The sequence below is a fragment of the Festucalex cinctus genome, chromosome 1, assembly GCF_051991245.1.
Source record: "Festucalex cinctus isolate MCC-2025b chromosome 1, RoL_Fcin_1.0, whole genome shotgun sequence".
NCBI classification, from domain to species: Eukaryota; Metazoa; Chordata; class Actinopteri; order Syngnathiformes; family Syngnathidae; genus Festucalex; species Festucalex cinctus.
The window spans coordinates 29,742,576-29,765,663 of NC_135411.1; the positions used below are offsets into that span (position 1 = coordinate 29,742,576).

At 41.4% G+C, this 23,088-nt stretch overlaps 1 protein-coding gene across 4 annotated transcripts in view; it reads right to left on the reverse strand.

The window, feature by feature from the left end:
• The window catches only part of LOC144022936 (ubiquitin carboxyl-terminal hydrolase 22), a 33,501-nt gene extending 11,804 nt beyond the window's left edge, over nt 1-21,697 (reverse strand). For 2 of the 4 annotated variants that reach the window (XM_077528165.1, XM_077528155.1), the window contains exons 1-6: nt 21,168-21,697; nt 20,578-20,610; nt 3,573-3,705; nt 1,747-1,860; nt 674-775; nt 40-206 (exon numbers count right to left, since the gene is read on the reverse strand). In XM_077528165.1, coding sequence (XP_077384291.1) covers nt 40-206; nt 674-775; nt 1,747-1,860; nt 3,573-3,705; nt 20,578-20,610; nt 21,168-21,287 — 669 coding nt within the window. In that variant the 5' untranslated portion in view covers nt 21,288-21,697. The remainder of the gene's footprint in view (nt 1-39; nt 207-673; nt 776-1,746; nt 1,861-3,572; nt 3,706-20,577; nt 20,611-21,167) is intronic. The other 2 variants (XM_077528178.1, XM_077528172.1) reach the window with 1 other exon arrangement.
• Nucleotides 21,698-23,088: the final 1,391 nt, after the last annotated feature.

Sequence of the window (23,088 nt, forward strand, 5' to 3'; positions counted from 1 at the left end):
AACCCCAGACATATATTTATCGCTCATGGTTTGTCCTACCTCCTGAAAGAGCTGCGACATCTCGCACACCAGACAGGAATTGGATTGCATCTCACACTTGTGCCTGTCGGAGAGGAAGAAGTCCCGCAGCAGTGGCGTGTGCGTGAGGGCCTGCACAATGCAGTTCATGAAACACGTGTTGCCCAGATTTATTAACCCTCGTAAACCTGCGGGGCCACAACAGTGGGGGTGGGAGACAAAACAAGCAACACACGCAATTTAGATCCCTTGAATTGAGCACCAAATCCATCACGTGACGTTTATCGTGTCGGCTGAGCTATGAGGAACGAGTGTGTAGTTTTGTAAGCCTGTACAGTAGTGACAGGGAAGGTCTGCCAGCTGAACTGTGGGAATCCTGGAGGAGAAGCCAAAAATGAATGGATTCATTTAGAGAGCCTCAGTCTTCCACTCGTGGCCAACGGAGCAGGTGAGGCACAGCGAGCGTTTGGGTTGAATCCAAAGAAGCGAGCATTGGGAATTATTTTGGGGAAGATTGTGCTCAGTGAGGTTTTAAACGTTTTGGAGTGCACTTGGTGAGCTCACGCATGTAAACACAAAGGCCCGATGGGGCCGAAGCTTAGTGAACGTAGACTGGTGAATGACAACCTTTTCGGGATATTCAAACACGGCCCACCTATGGTACAGTTCGTCGTCATTTTCCTCCGCTTTGGATTGTGTCGTAATAATTCCAGCTCTCGCTTGGTGGGCTCCCACGTTGTGTATTTCTCGCCTATACCTGTCAAAGGAGAAAGAAAAGAATGAGATGGCAGGCAGTTTTGTGACACAGTAACATGAAGAAAAAAAAATGAAAAATATTTTTTTAATAATAAATAACAGTTTACAGAGTGCAAGAAGTAATTACAAGAATAAAGCAGAATTTTTTTTTTATGACCAAAAAAGGATACATTTGTCGGAATAATGTCAAAATTGCATGAGAGAAGACAGTTATACTATTACCCTTCAATTTTATTATTAGTATTTTTTTTTTTTTTTTTACAAGAACTGAATCCTTTATGGATCATAATAGCTATAGTTTAAATAAAATATATATATATATTCACATAATCAGTGATAATTTAAATGTGAATATAACATATTTTCCTGGATTGGCTGGCAACCAGCTCAGGGTATACCCCGCCTACTGTCCAAAGCTAGCTGGGATAGGCTCCAGCATCCCCGTGACCCTTGTGAGAAGTAAATGGTCAAGAAAATGGATGGACATAACATATTTTTTACAAGAAAAAATATGTACTATTACAAAATTATGGTTATAGTAATTTTACAAATATCTGCATATGACAAGGATACTAGAATTGTAGAACAAAGTCAAAAGAATAAAACATAGCCATAATTTTTTAGGAATTTTTTTTTATAACGAGACAAATTATGTACAACACATTACAAAACATATCTTTCACCTAGAAAATAATCTTGACCAATATATTTATATTTATATTTATATTTATATTTATATATATATATATATATATATATATATATATATATATATATATATATATATATATATATATATATATATATCAACTTCATTTTTCAAAAAAGTTCTTTTTTCGCAAATGAATTGTGCGGGCCTTTGATGTTCACTTTCTCGCCAAAATTGCAATCTATCTTCTTAAACTAAGTGTAACCATGTGTGACTTTTAACACGCCAAAGCTTGTGTAAGCGAGAAAACACCAGGGCTATACCTTGCAATTTCCAGGCTTTCCTCTGTTCCTCTTTGGCAATCTGCTCCATATCTTTGTCGTATATGTAGTCTTGACACACAAAACAATATATTCCGCCGTATAATAAGTCTATAGCTGGAAGCAGGATGGAGAGAGAGACAGACAAAGATTGCACCATAATTACAGCACAGCAACGCACAATGGGTTTACTTGGCAGTTCGCTGCCGTCTCTTGGCCTAAATTTCCCACTCGGCCCAATCGTTTCCATCTCATGCTTGCGCTCGACACTCTGCGCAGAGAGGGCGGAATAGAATTGGTGTCTCCTGCCGCTACCTGTGTTTGCAGCCATGGCCAGTCAGCCTCCTCCATTCTCAAACGCCGCGGCAAACAATACCTCTCTCTCTCTGTTGCCGTGACAACCTATTTTTAGTCGACAGAGATCTTTACATTTTTGAGCTGCCCACACTGGGAAACTGAGCTAATGCATGATGTAGTGTTGTATGGCTGTTCCGGCATGATGGTGTGTACTTGTTAGATATTAAATTGTCTGGAAATTGCACTAACTCACAGAACTAATTGCATTTTGAATATTTAATGATACCCCGTCGTCAAAGTGAAGTAGAGATTTGTAATGTAAAGTGGCAGTGCAGTTTAAAACGTAAAATGATTGACTGTAGAGCCTCGATTTAAAATGGTTGACGGACACGTTACGGCCGGAGAGTGGTTCATGTTCTTATTACGCAGAATAATAATGTGATCCAAGGGTGGAGGACCTACAGCCTGAGGGCTACCTACTTGGAAAATGATAAGGGACGACAATTGTTCATGTTAAACCTTTTTCAATATTTACAATAGTGAATCCTTATGTGTCAACACAAAGTTCGGCCAAGACTCCATGACTGTGACATGGAATAGAACGGCAGCCAAACACCAACTACTGCTCTTTAGGACTTCAGCTGTTAAATATGTTACAAATCTATTGTTTCACCAATTTTACCACTGATTAATTGGGTACAAAATCTCCATTATTAAAAAAACAAAATGTGCAAGGTGCAAGTATTTTGTGTATGTGGGGAAGCCATTCTCACAGTCCACCTATAACGACTGTGACATTGCATGTGTGTGGCTTTAACAATGGGTCCTGGCCTAGTTAGTGATGTGGGTATCAGTGAATGAGAACGTACAGCTGGCTGGTGTGAGCACGGGCTAGCCACTGGCTGTTAACTGGCTAACCATTGGCCAGTCTGCCTTGAGTCTTTTGTGAGCGTTTATTTCAGTAAAGCAATTGATATCGCACTGGTGGCATGCCAATCTTTGATCACTTGTTGGGGCATTACAATATGCTCGGACTAGCGCTGGTTGGCTTAATTTAACTAGCTAACAATGTTAAGGTTACCTAATGTCAAGCTGACACATCACCTTGTCGTCTTGTTTTTTGTTTTTTAAGTGGGAAATGATCACAAACTTTGGACCTTCTCTGTCTTTTGCGTACTTTTTTTCTCCTGATTCGTCGTCAGTCACGCTAACTTATTACTACACGGCGTGTGCGTGACTGTGCAGTAATTTGATTTTAAAAAGATCATTCCAGAGCTTATAGGGAAATTTTGCTTTGATTTTGTCTCGCAATCTAATGATTTGACTTATTCAATTAACTGTTTTAGCCCTACTACTCTTTCTCCTTTGTATTTCTGGATGTCACATCAGTTTTGGTACTACGACAAGTTGTAGTTTGGGGAAGGACACTCGCGAGTGCCGATGGGGATATCCCACTTATGATTAATAACAATAACAAAACACACACATAACCAATCCACTCACAGATCCATGTTTGTAAGTCAAGACCTTACCTAGGTTGTGCCTCTTGTTTTTGGCGTGCTCGTGGATGTGTTTCTTGGTGAAGCAGCCGAAAAAAACGCAGTACAGACAAGAGTGAAGTCTGTTCAGGTGGGCGCCACACATGTGACAGATACAGGACTTGGCCTGGGGAAAAGGAGACAGATGAACACATGGGAGAAAGAGATGGGTTCGGTAAGGTGAAAACTGAGAACGCAGTGTACAGAATAAAAAAAAGAGAGAGAGGAAGAGCGAGCGAGCTGTAATAATGTAAGCGAGCGCGCCGGAACAGCCTGCCACGTGAATTTGAAGCTGTATACTTCAGCACGCTGCTTGGCTGGAGACAGACGAAGATTACCCCAGCGCAAACCCCGATGCACCCAATGGCAACATATTTCCGCCCTCAACTCTCTAACACAAGTGAGGCGTATGGGATTTAACGCTTGACAGGCATGAGTTGAGTTGTTGGGTCTAGAGCGACTACAGTATATGTGAGATCACAGACAGGACACAAAAGCACAAAAGCTCAGGTTTGCGGAACAACAAACTGTCTTGTATGCACCAAAATTAAATATAATAGCAAACAGGAACCATCACGCAAGGATAATCAGGACAAACAACAAGAAAAATGCATGGTTGTAAATGATCACATTGTATCCTACCAAACACCATACAACTGTTTACGATCCTGTGTCTGTATCCAAACACCTAAAACTTGGTGAACAAAACAATGCACTTCCAATAATAAGGTCAGCAAATGCTCAATTCTTCAATATGACAATATAATGAATGAACAATTGGTCTTCTTTTGTATATAAACAAGAGGGTTTTTTGGGTTTTTTCTTAAATACACATTGGGGCCGATTCACTAAAGGTTTGGGTCGCCTTTGCACCGCGCTAACCGGAAAAAATGGAGCAATCTGGGAGCGCCTAATTCACTAAACACGCGCAGATTGCGTCACGGTGCGCCAGTGTTATTTGCGCGTATGTAAATTAGGTAATTTGCATACATTTGACGCAAAATATGCCCACCCCAATGCAAATGAGACTCATTGATATGCAGCGTCTAATTCACTAACATTAAGTACTAACAAGTAACATGTCGATACTATTATTTCCAACGCTAATATAGGACTTTGGATGCAGCATCTTGTGTCGTGCTTGTGCATGATGTGTGATGTGGTCACTGGATGCCAAGCCCAGATATCCTATTGGCCCTTGAATGCTCTGAACGAATAGAAGGGCAGTTTTTCCAGGTTAAAAAAACAAACTAGGTATCGGTACCGTATGACTAGGTATCGGAATTGGTATCGGGGGCCAAAAAACTGTATCGAAACACTAGTTGACAGTAGGCTATTAGCCTCTTGCTAATATGTTGCTAAACCCCAGAAGGCAACTGCATTTGGCATTTAGCTTTGATGAGCCTGAACTAATAACTAGTAGACTTGAGGCATCATGTCATGCAACTAATTTTAATCACCATTAGGTTTGTTTGTTCGATTGACATCCTGATTGTGTAGGTTTTTGTCCCCCCACTTAGTAATTCCAATTAGTAAAATTCCAATGAATGGAATGCGATCTTTCATTGAGTAGCCACATTGTATATGTAGTAAAGGCAAACAATATTCTTTTTGCCTTGAAAGATGAGTTAAAATGCTCAAAAGCGGCTGGCACTGTGGATTTTTTTGTTTTGTTTTTATAACGCCTGGCAGTCAAAGAGTTTTTAATGTCCAACTTACATATTGTATATCTTAATTTTAAATTTAGGGGCCATTTTGAAATATTTTTGGGGCTGGAGTGCCCACTGGCCAAAATGAAGCATCAGACACTTGGACGGCACCCACAGACATGGTCATGGAGACTAAGAAATGAACTGGATGGAAGAAGTTGTCATCCCCAGGCCAGTGCACTTCAAAAAGACAATAGTTAATGGTGAAAAGATTCCCAGAAGCTGATTAGTCTAGTCGGAGAAAAACAGCATCCTTTTGTGCTTCTGCTGCAAACTATTTTCTAAGAAGACAATTTAACAAGCTCTGGCCTGACAGACTGGAAACATGCAAATTCCTTGCTCACCTCTCATGATAACAGTCCAGAAACAAATCACCTGGCATGAAAGTCTGGAAAGGACTGGCAGTCAGGATAAAAATAAAAAAAGGGGGACATTTTGCTAACCATGAGATGGCACATCTTGAGGCTGAGATGGAGAGCAGTAGTGTAGTGACCCGTTTGATTGAGATTGTGCAGTCTCTGACAGTGAGAAATCTAGTACTAAGGGGGAGTACAGAAACATTGTTCACCTTACCTAATGGCAATTTCCTCAAATAGTTTGAACTTATGGCACAATTGGACCCAATAATGAAAGAGCACGTTAACCGGGTCCAAAAACTGAGCACACCAGCTACCTCAGTCACAACATACAGAACAAACTGGTTAATTATTGTGCAACAGGATCGTTTCTGAACTGGTAAGTGAGATCAAACAGGCAAAAATATTTCTCCACTATTCTTGATTGTATACCAGACATCAGCCACACCGAACCGCTGTCAGTCGTAATTTGTGTAGTGTCCCAGACAGAGAAGAAGCCCTACATAAAGAAACATTTGATGTTTTTTCTGGAGGTAAAGGAATCAACAGGTCTGCATTTGGCATCGCTGATGCTAAAGAGACTCGAGGAGCTCAACGTTCCTTTTGAGGACTGCAGAGGACAGGCCTATGACAACGGGGCAAAAATGAAGGGGGAAGTCAAAGGTGTTCAAGCCAGGCTTCTGCAAATTAATTCAAGAGTTCTTTTTGTGCCATGTAGGGTTCATACCCTGAATTTGGTTGTGGCTGATGCTTCTAAGACTTCCACAGATGCCATGAATTATTTTCGCATCTTACACAAGCTTTTCACCCTGTCACCCAGCAGTTGATTTGCCCAGGGCGCAAATCTAGCCAGGACCACCAATGCACCGCTTTGAGATATTGACTTAATGCGCACTGTTATTGCCTTGAACTGCATAAAGAATTACATGGACAAACACCATGTTTGAAACAAAAATAGCCGTGCATTGGAATGGCTCATCTGCGTGAGTGGGTAGACTGGAAATTGGAAATTCTGCACAAGCAGGTGCGTGTGTCAAAGAAAAGTCCCATGCATATCTATAATTCTAGAGGATAAAGTGTAGGTAGTATCCAATATTCACACAAGGGTTCTTTCATTTGTTTAAAAAAAAAGAAAAAGAAATGGGTGTGTGTCCACATGAACCAACGTCTTGCTAATAGGGCCGCCATTATTAGTCTACTAGTCACAACTACGTTGACAATTTTGATAGTCGACAAGTCTTTTGTCTATGTATTTATTTATTTGGCACTTTTGTTTTCTCTCGAAACTGCCTCGTCTCCCGTTGTATGTACAGTATGCCTGTCCGTAGCTGCTTTTCCATTAGTTTTTCGCAAAAACAAGAGCGATATTGTACTATTTCGATAAGGTACTGTACAATCGCTCCTCATCGACTCCCTCACGCTCCTCCTGCACGTGCACTAATTGAAGGCAATTAACTTCAAAGAGGCTGCTGTTTTTGTTTTTGTTTTTTTTGTTTTAAATTTCATACAAGCTGCCAAGGCACCCGTGTCTCCTCTGCGGCCACTTCTCCTGCGCAACTTCAAAGAGGCTGTACAGCCCTGCGCAAGCAACACATCGTTAACTGCCCATTTAAAGTTAACGAGCAATATCGATTCTGACGCCTGCGTATCGATTAGTGTTGTTCCGATACCGTTTTTTGGCTCCCGATACCGATACCCAGCTTTGCAGTATCGGCCGATACCGATACTAGTGATAGACCGATGTGCTTTTTTCAGGGCCGATGCCGATACCGATTATTAGTCATCAAGGAGGCCGATAACTGATATTTCAAGCCGATATTCATTGGCAGTAAAAGAGAAAATAACAGCGTAAAAAAAACAACAACTTCTCTTTTAATTTTAAACACATTAAGAATAGACAGCATGTGTTAAGCTAAATTCAAAACTAAGCAAGCAAATAAATAGTTTTCTACTGTAAATAAAGTTTTCCAAATTTTCAACGTAATTTCTAAATTAATAAAAAATTTTATAAATTAAAAAAGTGTTGGGACTTCCCAGTAGCAGCAGTGACAAATGTATACAAAATTAAATGTATCTAATTTTGGGTTTTCGTCAGGGTTCAAAAGATCTTTGTAGACAGTGAAAAATTGTCTGAATATGTTTGAAATGTCTTTGCAACAAGTAAAATGTGTCTATAAACATCTTACAAATCTCTCGATGAAAGCACAAAATTTGCTACGTTCGTAAGCATTCGCTGCTCGGTGAGATTCCAGCTTTATCGGCCTTCAGATTTGTAAAAAAGGCCGATGCCGATATTTGTCAACATGCCAAATATCGGCACCGATAATCTGCCCGGCCGATAATCGGTCTATCCCTAACCGATACCATACCGATACTTAAGTTTTTTTTTTCCTCAACAAGAAAAAGCTGTCCTGCCATTGGTTCGGAGCATTCAAGGGCCAATATGATATCTTAGATCGGCATGCAGTGAACATGTCACATATTAGTGAATGTCGTGCACCAGCAAGACACAAGATGCTGCATCCAAAATCCTATATTAGCGTTGGAATTAATGGTATCGGCATTACTGTTACTTGTGAAGGCTTTTAGGTGCGCCTTATAGTGCGGAAAATACGGTAAGTGGACATTTCTACAAGGATTAGCCCCGCCATGTCTGATTTATTAGCGAATGAGGAAATGATCAGCTTTCATGCTGTTGCTTTCTGTAATACAGTTTTTCACGATTGTTAACACACATAAATCTAAACTTTGGCACAATTTGCACAACCTTAACTTCATGTACCAATCGCTCGACCTGAATTGTCACTACATCACACTCCCTTATGACTCCCTTAGACTCTGACTTTCCTTCTTTACACTCTGACACCAATTGCAAATCACCTTCTTGTCTAAACACTACACACAATTCTCAGTTATTGCACAAATCTCTCATGTAAAAGCTCAACGCTTCAACCGACAATACACTCTGCAGTCAATTGCACGATAATTTGTTGTGAAAACACAACATACAACGTTCTGTTGTGACACACACTTCTCATGTGACATCTCAGTGGTATCAACCTACAACACACAAGTGTTCAAAACTCAACACATTCAGGTCTGGTATAAGTGTCTTGAGCCTCCCTCTCTGTGTGGTGAATGGAGAACCTTGAAGAGAGCAACCTGAGATGGAGAAGTAGAGTGAGAGGAGGAGCAGAGAAGACTGTCCTCCTCTTGCTCCTCCTGTCCTGCTCCTGCAGGAGCATGAATGAGGAGCATGGGGAGCAGGAGAAGGACATAGAGGAGCAGGAGGACAGAGAGGAGGAGTAGTAAGACGGAGAACTATTATATCCAATGAGATTCAGGCCACTGTGATAGACCATGTGCTGAACCATGGTTTGAGTATGAGGGAGGCTGGCTTGAGGGTCTTGCTGCTGGCCTTCATTGATGACTTCCACAAACAACTTGTTCCACCAGATCACACTGATGATCCATAAAGATTTACTGAAATTATGTTGTCATCTGGGACAATGTGAGTTTCCACCAAGCTCTGCTTGTACATCAGTGGTTCCAGGACCACCCACATTTTAGAGTGTTATTCTTCCCGGCATATTCTCCATTCCTCAACCCCATAGAGGAGTTCTTTTCTGCTTGGAGATGGAAGGTGTATGAGGGAAACCCGCAGACCCAGGTCCCACTTGTCCAGGCCAGAGAAGAAGCCTGTGGTGATGTCAGCCTCGAGTCCATTCAGGGATTCATACGCCACTCAAGGCGGTTCTTCTAGAGATGTCTAGATAGGGAGAACATCGCCTGTGATGTGGCGAAAATACAACAATAAAATGTCTTCCGGACTAGTTGAACGTTTTGTGGATGTTAAAACGAGGCACAAACATCCGCTGTGGCGAACAATGGCCCTCTGGCCTGACAGAAACCGAAAGCATCATGAAGCTTGATCATGATTATATCTCAGTCAAGTACAAAAATAAAACATTTTTGGCTGCATATTTGTGTGCTGTTTTAAGTTTGTTTGATGAAATAGTAGGCTAGACTCAAGTCATTTTTACAAATGGAGAAATATCTTATTTTCCAGAATCATTGTCATTCATATGGTGTGTTCCATTTTACAACTGTGTTTTCAATGTTGCACTACAATGTGCTGTAAATACTTGGTAGTGTGCAGCAAAAGCTTAGTTGTGTGTGCTTAATTAATGCGACTACGACTGTGTGTAGCAAATGAAAACATGAGTTCCATTTTGTGAACACAGCGTAGAGATTTGATGGCAAGAGTCTTCTTGCAAAGGGAGTATCAGGTTTAGCATTTTGTGTGTGCAGTACTGAGAAATCCGTTATTATATTGAGAAACGTGTGTTGACAATCGTGAAAAACTGTAAACCCCCAAGATATGGGGCGATGGTTAAAGAACTACTGATTGTCACACTCACCTCAGTGGGGCGAAATTCGTTCTCCGCATTTGACCCATCCTGAGGGAGCGGTGCGCATCAGCAGGGGCCGCGCTCAGGAATTATTTGGTGACATAATCCCCCCCATTCCAACCCTCAATGCTGAATGTCAAGCAGGGAAGCAAATATGTCCCATTTTTCTAGTCTTTGGTATGACCCGGATTGAACCCACGACCTCCCAATCTCAGGGCTGAAACTCTACCACTAGGCCACTGAGCTGGTTAAGCTCACTGAGTTGAGCATCTGCACCATGTGTAGGGGCTCGTCCTCATAGAAGGCAACCCCGGTTCGATCTCCAGGACATGCTGTCCTTTCATGCAGGTAATTCCTGCTCTCTCCCATTTCCCAACTTTTTAGCTGTCCTGTCAATTAAAGACTAAAATGCGCCAAAAATAAATAAATGAATAAATAAATAAAGAAATACCCAAGATATGAACACAATGTGTCCAAGAGGCTTTTCTAAAGATGAATTGTTCACAGGTCATTATATATTAAATTTCAATCTATAAGGTAAGGTAACCCTTAGATTGACTTATTTTTCCCCCACGTCCACCTGCAGGGGCACCACTCGTCCGAAAAAGACATGTTGAAAGCGCTCAGAATTGGCTGGTGGGTCTGTCTGCAGTCCTCGCTGGACCTTCCGTGGGCTTAATTGTTCAAAGTCCATCCACCCATACATTTTAATGTCCAACTTTTAGACAGGGCAGTTCCAGGGGTTGTCGTGCAGCTTGCTAGCTAACAGTTGACGCTCGAGGCGGTCATAGCGAGCAACGCCGAGCTGCAGCACTGCAGCTCCACACACTTCTGGCCGGACAGAAGCGAGCTTTTTCCCCAGCCGCTAGGGCTACATGACCAGCCAAGTCGGAGCTCCTTGGCTTTCACTTAACTTTGTTTTAATGTCAAACAAAAATTAAATGCGCAGTATTCCCAGGGTCAGGAGTCAGGACTCATATGCATCTCATCAGCATTGCATAGCATTAAATGAAAATTTAAATCAATTGTTCCCTGACGTTAACAGTTTTAAAGTGAGCTCATATCAGCCATCAGATTTTTTTTTTTTAAAGACAAATTCCGATATCTGTCAAAATGATGACTATTGAACTATAAACAGCTCAGCTGATAATTGTCTAGTTGTGTTTGGTTCACTGTTACAGAGACTTGTGCTTGCACTGCGGAACTGTGTAGACTGGATGGCAATGACTGCTTCACCCATATTAAAAGCGTGACCTGCTCTCTTCCTAAGCACTTTCGATGTTCGGTGGCTATGACAGGCAATCACTTCATGCTCCTGGTCCCCTGCTCAGCTTGATTTACTCACCCGGTTCACAAGCAATGTAACTCCTCAATATCATCAGCCATGAGTCGCACTCCACCCTGGGCTTTTAATGTTCTATTAGAGAAGCTATTGATCAGCCAGTGGCTCAAATGACTGGAACAACTGTCAGACAGGTTCCAGAGGATCATGTTTGCAACCTGCTGGGCCGCATCTTCCATCTGGACAACGCTCTTTGAGGTGCTGTTTGGCTGGTGTCCAAAGCAATGACAACACTACAGAGAAAAAAAAAGCTGCTGGCTGACTTGAAGGGCAGATATATGCTGGTAATTACCTGGATGAATAGTTAGGTCCAGGCATCAAGCAAGCTAGATACCGCAAATACAAAACCTTACATCTCACAATAAATTTTTGTATTTTCCCAAATGCACATTTGTAATGAGAGCCAGTGAGAAGCGCTTGCCAGGATGTCAACAACCATAAAGAGTGGGACAAAGGTCTGGCTCGACAGCACGCATTTCTGCCGCAAAGAACAGACCGGGGAGGGGAGGCTAAAGTCAATACAGCGCAGACCACGGATATATGAGAGCAGTGACTAACAGCGTATTTAGCTTGTGCATAATTCTCAGCAGTTTCAGCACATATCGAAATTAACAGTGGAGATGCATGCAAAATATATGCAATTATGTATATTAAAACAATTCCCAAAATACATAGGACCCATCTTTTTCACCGTTGCTATATCAACGTTGTTGACATTACAAAATAGTTTTTACACACAACCTATGGAGTTGTACTAAACAGGTTAAGCAATATTCAAGATCCCAAGATTAGCTGATAAAACGTTTTAGATATTTGTCCACAAATTCTTCTACCCTTTCGTACTTGGATAATTAATAACATAAATTGTGTGATAAAATAAAGGTTCCCTTATCTTAAATCTTTGGCCAAACAATACATGGTCAGAACATGCTTATTCCATCAACAAACTGGTCCAACCACCTCGTAAAGAAGGAAAAAAGCCTCATTGTTCAAGAGCACCAGCCAATTATAATGCAATCAAGGCTGACTAATGCAGCAGGAAAACGACAAAAAAAAAAAACACAACTAGCAATACAAGAAAGGCAGATGTGTCTGTGCTTAGTTTAGACTGAGGCACAGCCAGACCAGTTGAACGGAATCTTAACAAAAGGTTGCACAATAAATTATCATTACAGAAACCAGACAACAACAGTCATTTTACTGTAGTATTGGCATCCATTCTCTAAAGTAAGTCACAACAGCTACCCCTGGGGCACTGCCAGGCATTCCCCTCCCAGATGGGCTAATCTCTGGATTATTTGGGGTTCATTCCAGCAACCCATTCAGACGTCTGAACTCCTGACTCCAAGGATATTTTTTCTGAACCCCCAGTATCTCCTACCTGATGGAGGTGTATGAACCGCAAGGCAACCGTCTTAGAAGACAAAGCAACCTCATCCAACTATTCTCAGAGTGATGAAGCAGTGGTCCTTTTGTGAAGTCCAGAAATGTAAACTGCTTAGCCTAATTCTCAAGGCTAGCTACTGTTTACAAAGAAACACAATGTCATGACACAGGACCATAGTTCAAATTCTAAACAGTCAAAAACAACAGAGACCAGTATACCATCCGCACTATGGGTGGTTACTAGACTCCAACATATTCTCATCTATGCACAAGCCTCTGGTATTCTTCAGTCTCTTGGGTTAAGTTACTTTGAGAGCAAAACCCATCTCTCCAGCCATTTCTCCAACCACTTATCCTCACTAGGGTCAGGGGCATACTGGAGCCTATACCAGCTGTCAATGGGCGGGAGGTGGATTACACCCCAAACTGGTCGCCAGCCAATCGCAGGGCACACATAGACGAACAACCATCTGCACCCACAATCACATCTACGGACAATTTGGAGTGGTCAATCAGCCTACCATACATGTTTTTTGGAATGTGGGAGGAAACTGGAGTGCCCGGAGTAAACCCACACAGACATGGGGAGAACATGCAAACTCTTCACAGGAAGTGGTGGAATCGAGCCCTGTGCCTCAGTACTGTGATGCGGACGGGCTAACCAGTGCACCACAGTACTGTCAAGAGCAGAACCAGTTAATTAATTTGTTGACAGAAAAGCCATCAACCCATCGAATTCCGATCACTAAACACTCACATTTTGTGGTTTTCATTAGGACAAGGAGCAATTTCCAAAACTAAGATAACACCTGGGTTCCCAGGTTTTAACAAAAGACAATAATTGAGTGTCCAAGCGAGGGGAGATATATTGCCTCTTGGGCTTTTGGTCTTGGCTGGACCTTGGATAGTGATTGACAGGTCATTAGCCAGATGGTGGTACAAAAGGAAACCGTGCTGGCTGATTTGGGCCACAAGCAGCATGCATGCTCGAAGAGCGGCCTCTGTGGTGTCTGCTGGCCCGTCAAATGAGAAGTAGCAGCTGTAGGAGAGGCAAGGAAGAAATCTGGACCAGTGGGAGGAAGCGGTTCAGGGGAGAATCAATCAAAGAACTCTTGTGTGAGAGGCAGAAAGGGGTTACACCGGTGGCTTCTTAAAAATATTGTTCATTTGTTCAAGGGTTCTTTCTTGTATATGATTAGCGGCAAGAGCAGCAAAATGAAACATTTTAGAATTGTTCACAAGGTCTCACTCAATCCAAGGCAGTAATGTTGTTTGTGGAAAATATGGGATTTTTTTTTTCTTTTTTAACACAGATTTTTGCTATTTGCTGGTCCCTATCCTCCATGAATAGTGGGGTTCGACTGTACATATGCTGATATCAACATTATCACATTAAATGGAACATGCTGTATTAAACTGACTTTTTACTTGCTTGTCTACAAATAGTTCGATCTCTGGAGTGCCTGCCTGCCCATCAAATGTGTATTTCCATAAACTATTAAGTAAATCGCTTGTGAGCTGTCTGGCAATGTGTACACTTGCATTCACCACATGCAAGGATCAGTACAATAATTGACAAGTGTAATTCCACTTATTGAGGAAGTGCTTACTCCATATGCACACTTGCTTTCTTTACACGAGGGACAAAAGAATTTGCCACACCATAACACTTCTCCAGTTGTCATATGGTTACAAAAAAGCCAGACTCTGCATTGGGGTGGAATTACCGTTAGACGGAGCAACCCACTCAAAACGGGCGAATTTCAGTGAGGCAAAAATAGACCTTGGAACTGTTTTAAATTGTGGTAAAAAAAAAAAAAAAAAAAAAAAGAAAGTAAAATATGTCTCGGTTGCAAGCTTGCTCTTTCAGCTCGTACACAAGCAGTCAGTGACCAAAGAATAATTTTGAATAGAAGCTCTTTGATAACATCCCAACTTGTGTCACATATTCCATCCTTGGCATGACAAGGGTCCAACATTTAGACATTTTAAGTGTAGCCCTGTAGGGCCACCATGAGCCAAGTTGTAGCGACCCTGTTGGAACTAACTAGGCACGTACATTCATGACATAATACGATAAACTTCAGTGATTACATAATTTATTCAGAATCAGCTACTAATCACAAATAACTGACACAACGTCCTTCTCATTCATCCCTGTGGTGTCACAGCACTTCTGTTTACACAGTCGGACGCTGCTTCGTAGAATGAGTTGTTCCACTGCGTGAAAAGCGGACAGTCATTGGATATATTGTTGACGGGATACCGGAACCGTACCATTATGATTTGGTGTCAAAAACAGCTCGGTAATTTTTTATTTTTTTAAAATATATATACAAGACAGTTTGCCATCTCTGTTTTAAAGGAAGGTACAGTATAAAAACACACATGGCCGCCTGTATACCGATATGTGGAAAACGCCTTAAGTAGCACACCTCTTTCTTTCTGTGTGAGAGAGGATGCAGGAAGATGGCAATATCTGCAATGGAATAGATGACATCAAAAACATACAGTACTTCGAGACTATGTCATGCAATGTGAAAGCTCATACAGTACTATATACATAAATATATATGCAGTATGTACATACATTAACTGATGAACATGTATACATTCTAATATTTTTAATTAATAAATAAAAATAATTTGAAGTTATTTTCTCAGTTTTTGATCCTTTTGCTGATGTTTTAGATTTTTGTTGAGGTACCATTTCAGTACCGGTATCGAGGTATTTTATGCAGGTATAATATCAAAATCGAAATTTTGGTATCAGGATTAGGGATGTCACGATAAGGGCAATATCGTGATATCGTGATATTAAAACTGCCACAATATCGTCGTCATCATGTTCACAATATTTAAAAGGAGCAAATCTGTTAAAAAAAAGTCAGGTTGATTTCCATTTTTGTAGTTCTAGCACCCTCTAGTGGCTAGTTTATTAGTGCAATTTAATTTGCATTAGGGATGTTTTGGCCTTCTATGTTTAAAATCTATGCTAATTGTCAGATGAAGGGGAACCTAATTTGCTTGTGAAATGATCAATGTGTGCTTGCATTAGCAAATAAGTGCCTCACTATTGTTAAGAGAGATTATACGTGGTTCATATGCATTGCTGCTATGTACAAAAGCACAATATTGTGCTTTTTATTTTAGTATGAGCTCTTTTTTTTACAATATTGTTATCTTTTTTAAATATCGGCAACGCACCTACAATATCGTGATAATTATCGTATCGTGACCTTCATATCGTGATAATATTGTATCGTGATGTTTGGATATCGTTACATCCCTAATCAGGATATGACAACACTAATGGCAAAATGCTGGGCTTTTTCCCAGTCCATCGGACACACAATCATAACAGTGTTTCTGGGGCTTTATGAAACAGTGGACCGACCCAGACACTCGGCTACTGCGTTATGATTGGATGATTTGTCTGAGGCGTCAAGAATGAGCTTCCACTCATTTGAATGACCAGAAGCCGCCACTAAGGCGCATGTTTAGTTTATCAGGCTCACATAAAATTGGACAACGTTTCCTGTTGTTGTTGAGGAACGCGAGTTAGAATTTTAGTTTCAGTACAGGTTTTACAGGATATTGAACGAGGAAGCGTGGGGGAAACAATCACCACAAGTGAACCTGATGCCACAAACATGGACAGAACATGCTGAAGACCCACCGCTTTCTCATCGATGTGTTTTCTGCAGTCAAAAGTAATAGGAAGGGAGAGTCACAATGAAGAGAGCGATCATTAAAATTGAAAGATTCCCAGCAACATAATGACAATTAGGGGACAGCGCTTTGTTTTGGGGGTTTTTTGGCTTGTCATCATCAATTCATTCAAAACTGGGAAAATGGAGCATTCGTACAGCTTCAAATCCTTTGATCTGACAGTGAATTCTCCACAGGAAGCCAAGCCTGTGTAATGCCTCCATGGTTGGCCAATCTACTTTTAAAAGCTTGACAGTTTAGAGCTGTCAAAATTAGATCGACAAGTATAGATTATCATGCTTCATGACGACGACGACGAAATTGTGGCAGTTATAATATTGCGATATCAAGATATTGCCGTTATCGTTACATCCCTAATAAACATCAGATCTATTATAGATCACAGAATATAAAGATAAAGGCAAATGAAGCCTTAATAATTTTTTTCTCTACAACAATACTTTGACATCTTAATCTTGTAAGCATTCACCATGACAACAGAATTCTGTAATAAAAGTGTGATGTAAACACATTATGCATTATACAAATCTGTAAATCAGCAAGAAATTAAACTAACGTTCAGATTATAACAACATAACATGTCCAACTTTTCATGTTGTATGAAACATGACATGTAATCAAGTGAACTACATTGAAACAATCGATAAATACAATATTTAGTGTATGTGGAAGAAGAAACCCCCCCCCCCCCAAAACTTAGTGATCTCCAGTCAGTAAAATCACACATGCTAAAGTGTAGGGAGAATAAAACTATACCTAATTACGTAATACTATGACGTAACATTTTCCAATTTCAAAACTAAAAGCATAAAGCGGCTGTGCGGCACCTTGTAACGCGTGATTGGTTTGGGTCGATTACAGCTATGGACAGGCACTACTGGGTAGCAAGCAGGGAGCAAAAATAGACTTAATGCCCACACGTATTTACTTCCATCCATCCATTTTCTTGACCGCTTATTCCTCACAAGGGTCGCGGTGGGTGCTGGCACCTATCTCAGCTGGCTCTGGGCAGTTGGCAGGGGACACCCTGGACTGGTTGCCAGCCAATCGCAGGGCACACAGAGACGAACAACCACCCACACTCACAAGCACACCTAGGGACAATTCGGAGCGGCCAATTAAATGTATTTACTTTATCTAAAAAAAAAAAAAAAAACACCATATGGCAGCCGAAATTTTACAACACTTGTGTGCCCTGCGATTGGCTGGCAACCAGTTCAGTGTGTACCCCGCCTACTGCCCATAGCCAGCTGGGATAGGCTCCAGCACCCCCCATGACCCTTGTGAGGAGCAAACGGTTCAGAAAATGGATGGATGGACACGGTATGGGGGAAGTTCGGTTTTATAACCAAGATCAAATAGATCAAATATGTTAGACATAAGACACTCTTCTCAAGGTTTCATGAGACAGAAAACTCTGAAAAATCTGAAAATTACGTGCACCTACGGTACCAGATTTTAGTTTTACAGCGGGGACGATCTTGCTTCCCCGCCACCAGCCGTTGCTTCGGCTTGAAATTCTCCTCCTTCCCCTTTGCATTGATCCATGCTAAAAGGCGGACTAGCGTTAGCGTAAAAGATGGAAATCCCCTATGCTGACCGGTTATGATGTCTCCAAGCGAGAAAGACCCGGGAGACAATCTAAGTTCGTGTGCGTGAGTGAGTGAGTGAGTGAGTGAGTGAGTGAGTGAGTGAGTGAGTGAGTGAGTGAGTGAGTGAGTGAGTGAGTGGAGAAAAAAAAAAAAAAAAAGACCACGCAGATGCATCAATCATAAACCAAGCTTGAGCCCGCATAAAGTTGAACTGTATAGAATGTGCCACAGACAATCTTGCCGATCAACTTGTGTTTACACCAGCTGGGCTCATCAAACTCATTTGAATTAATTACCAAGAACTCAAAGACGCTGTGGAAACAAAATTATAAATTCCCTGCTGAACATTTACAACCAAGAAATTCCTTTACCCAGAACTCAAAGATCCTGGGCTTGTTGGTGGAAAAGCAGTTCTTGGTTGTAAAAGTTCAGCAGGGAATTTAGAATTGTGTTTCCACGGCACCTTCGAGTTCTCTGTAATTAATTCAAATGAGTTTTATTGAGTCCAGCCAATGTAAAAACAACACACCCAAATTTGACCAATCAGCCGTAGTCATTGCAGCCCGCCCCCTCAAAGTTCTTGCCTGGCTCAGCAAGACCCTGTTGCTGAGATAGTACTTGGATGCCCCCTGGGGAATTTAATTACCTTGGTAATTGTTGTTGGTGTAAAAAATGAAGTTCTCCAAAAGTTCCGACGGTGGAAAAACACTTATTGTGACCTTTTTTGAATCGCCAACCTCCCTCACAATATCGTGATAATTATCGCATTGCGACCTTCATATCGTGATAATATTGTATCGTGATGTTTGGATATCATTACATCCCTATCCCGAGTAGTAGTATCACGGGGCAGACACACGGATACATTGTTTAAATAAATGTATCATTAGACCCTTACTGGTGACCCATGAACTTTCTGCCTTCAGACATGATATCAGAGGCGGGATGAGGGTGTTCCCCCACAATTTGCGGGGACAGAGAACAAACCCAGCCACGAATAGCAGAAATCTGTCATGAATTGATGGGTGTATCTGAATGTCGACTTGCCTGCCTGTTAACTGGCTTACCTCTTAGCCAGTCTGTGTGTTGAATGACTTAGCCTGAGCTGTGGCCATCGGTAGCTCAGGTATGAATGTGTTTATTGGTGCTTGTTTTCTAACCATTTGTTAATTAGACAAAAGTGGATCGGCGTTACAACACCTTCTACAGAATAGTTGTAAGTAGGGCTGGGAGATATGGCCAAAAAATAAAATCTAGATTTTTCAGTCATTCAGGACGATTACGATTTCAATCGATTTTAATCTAATAAATCCAACAAACGATTATTTAAAGGTTTCACTTATTCAAAAATAATTCCTGTGCAAATTGTTTAGACACCAGTAACATATACTGATTCTAGATTAGTTTTAACATAAATTTAACATTCATAATTTGTGCTTAAATGCCACAATTAAGTAGTTGGTAGCTATTGTAAACATTGTTAACCACCCATCCAGCATTCTGCCACTTGTGCAAAATTACAACACATAAAGGCATTTGGATGTAACACAACACAAGAACAACAGCTTTTTCTAATCCAGAAGAACAAATTTTCAACGATTCAATTTTTGAAAATGACGATGTATCGAATTAATTTGATTTATTGCCCAGCCCTAGTTGTAAGATATATTAAATTAGCTAACGTCGATACATTACCTTCTGGTGTGGCACACACATTATACTTGATATTCCTTGTTATAAATAAAAAAATCCCTTACTTAGGACAGTCTCCGTCCTTTACTAACTGCTCGCGCCAAATCCTTTCTACATGATGTGGTCCGCACGACTGCAGTTATAGTTACACTTGATCCCTGCGAAGCTTCGTGGTAAGGATTTTACATCGATATTCTTTTTTTTTTTTTTTTTTGGGGGGGGGGGGTGCAATCAACTTCTATTTATTTGATTAGTTATTGTTGCAAAATCGTTGTAAACCGAGGACACCTGTATTAATAAAGGATCATTAATATTGGAGATGAGATTCAAATTGGAAAAAAGAGCAATAAACACTGATACAACAAGGCAAAGTAAACACACACTAATAAACGTGTAATAACTTAGTATCATGCCGAATAAAACTGAGCATTATTACCTTGGCGAAGGCAGAAACCTGGATACAGCTCTTGGACAGTGTACAGTTACACTGAGGCTCTTCTACAGCTGGGTAATGTAAGCTACATGGCGAAGTTCTACAAATATGTGCTACATGTCATATGTTAGCTTTGTGATGATTACTGTACATGGAAATGACCCACAGGCGCACAGGTAGGAATGAGATAGCAAGCAAGCCAACTTCTGATCATTTCAACTACCAAAAGCGAGGGGAAGAGGACGAGAATAAGGAAAAAAGATAAGTTGGAGTGACGAGGAGGAGAGGAAGGGAAAAAATGAGTTGGAGGAGGGAAGAAAGAAGAGGAGCAAAGCATCAACTCACCATCTCTGTCCATCCCGCATCACCCTGAAGCACCTATTTTCCACAACAAAATACAAATGTGTGACACTTACAAGGCTGCACAGAACAACTTGAGGCAGATAAACTGACACGACAAACTGGCAAGGAGTACAGAGTTGGCTGAATGGAAGAAAAGTGAGTGGCCAGCTGGGGCACGTTGTGAACGTTGCAGCATTGTCTGATTTGCATGCGCGAGCAACACAATGGGGTCGTATTTGATATGGTAATGTGTCCCTCCCCACCCGCCTCAACTCGCTCTTGTGATCGGCGAGTTTTCAGCCTTGCGGCTAACTGACCTCAGCAACAATAACGTGAATAATAGTCGCATGAATGAAAAGTGTTGTGTTCAGCTGCCAAGGAGCAGCACCGTTGCTGACCGGTGAGATGGCCAACTTGACCACTACATGTGACGACGTTGATGTTTGCTTCAGCACGTCCACTGATTGGTGTGGTGATGCATCATTTTGCACTCATGCACCGGGTCCCCCTTTGTGTCACATTAACTTCACAGTGAATTGCAGAAAAGGGCAGCGCAGGCAAACGTTATTTAATATGTTGTTGTTATTGTTTACCTTACGTCTTCTGGTTTCAGCAGTGCTACTCCAAACAAAGCATTGGTATATGACGCGGAGGTTTTGCTTCCAGTTGTCCACCTTATAACCGTTCACATGGGAGCACCCGGCCGGACTCATGACAGACAAAACATTCGGGTTGTGGTTTGCCGGGTGACAGCGTCAAAAAGTCTACGGGGTGATTGGCTTTGGCTAGCCAGCTAGCTGTAGCTACCACCCCCCACCCCCTCCTCCTCCAACTATCTGTCCAGAAATGGTTTCCGCTTGGAAACGGGACAAGCGATGTAGTATCCAAAAACGCTCTCCTCTGGCATCTGACAAGCGCCGTCTCGCACGTTAGCACCCTGGAAACATTGTTGCGGGGGTCCCCTCGGAGTCGAGTAATCCTTTCCCGCTGCTGTATTGACAACTTGCTTATTCTTCCATCAGCGTTTTTAGCTGCTGCCAGTTCCACTCTCACGATTAGTTAGCTTTCTTTCTCCACTTTAGCCTGGCTGCTAACGCTTCAACTACTGCTTCACAATGCCCCGACCAGCGTGCACCGTGATTGGTCAAGACAAAGGGTGACGTCACTACGCCATGCTCGACGAATGTTTTGGAAACGTTCGTTTCTCCTTCGCGACGTGCCGGACGAGCGGGGCTTGGAGTTGAACCGTTGATTTAGAATAATTGACACACAAAAAATTAAGTACATTAAAGCGTCAATCACTCCCACCCCTTTAAAATAACAAACAACAATGTTTACACTGATCCTCTTTTTTTTAATGCTTAAAATGTGTTGCAATGTATGCAATAATATGCAAGTGTCATGTTGTGATACTTGTATATATGTATATTATGTTATATTTCCACAATATTATGTCGCGTACTTACGCCGAGGCTCGGTTAAAAATCAATTCAAGTCTGCCATCTAGTGGCCATGCGTTACAGATAATAGCAAATCTCAAAGACTCGTTGCCATGATGTAGCGACTGCATAAGTGGACACAAATGGCGTCATTACGTGCGGAGGCTGTGTAGCCTGCAGTAAACTTGAATGACCCGTGGTTAATGAACAAACTATTTACATGGGCACCTCCGACTATAAGTACCAGTGAGTGGGATGCAATCCGATACCATGGGTCATTGCCATTATGCTTCAGCTCGGATCATCTCACTTTTGACACTATTTGTCGCAGAATTGAGGATCATCATTCGCAAGGTGGATTTCAAGAAAGTGCACTGACCAGTGACCACTATGGGCCATTCCAAAATTGGAGGACACTACGTCCCACCCATCAAATTTTAAATAAGCCACATGCAAAATACTAAAACATGCAGTTTCTGAGGAAATTCACTTGTCCTGAGAGCTGAGGCCAAATGTTAAAGGAAATAAAAAAAAAAAAAAAAAATAAAAAGAATTAATTAAAAAAATAAAAATAAGAGAAAAGAATGCTTGAAAGTAGTTTTTAAAATACCCAATAATTCTGGACTACCTTCTAAATTGCCATTTTTGTCATTTCATATAGTTTCTTACCTATTATTAATGAATATAACATAAAATCAGAAAAGTGAAGGTTAATTTTTCAAGCATTTTGAAGCCCAAATGTCCTTCAATTCTGGAATGACCCACAGACAAAGCCACTTGTCCACTATAGTGTATACAAAGGGCAAGGCTGTTTTGGCATAGTAGCACATGGTCACCTGTCCCAAGGATCCATCCAATTGAATTGTGTGAAAACCATCCTACCCCTGAGTCCTTACACCACTTTCAAAGGTATCATCTGCTAGAACTACGGCCACTGGATCAGTCACAAAAATTCTAGATGACGGGTGTAAAACTCATGTAATTCAGGGGCCACATAAAGCCTGTAGGAGCCATTTCCCCATGCACATACGACGTGTAGGACAAGAAGTTGACTGTTAGGTGCAGGGCCGGCCCT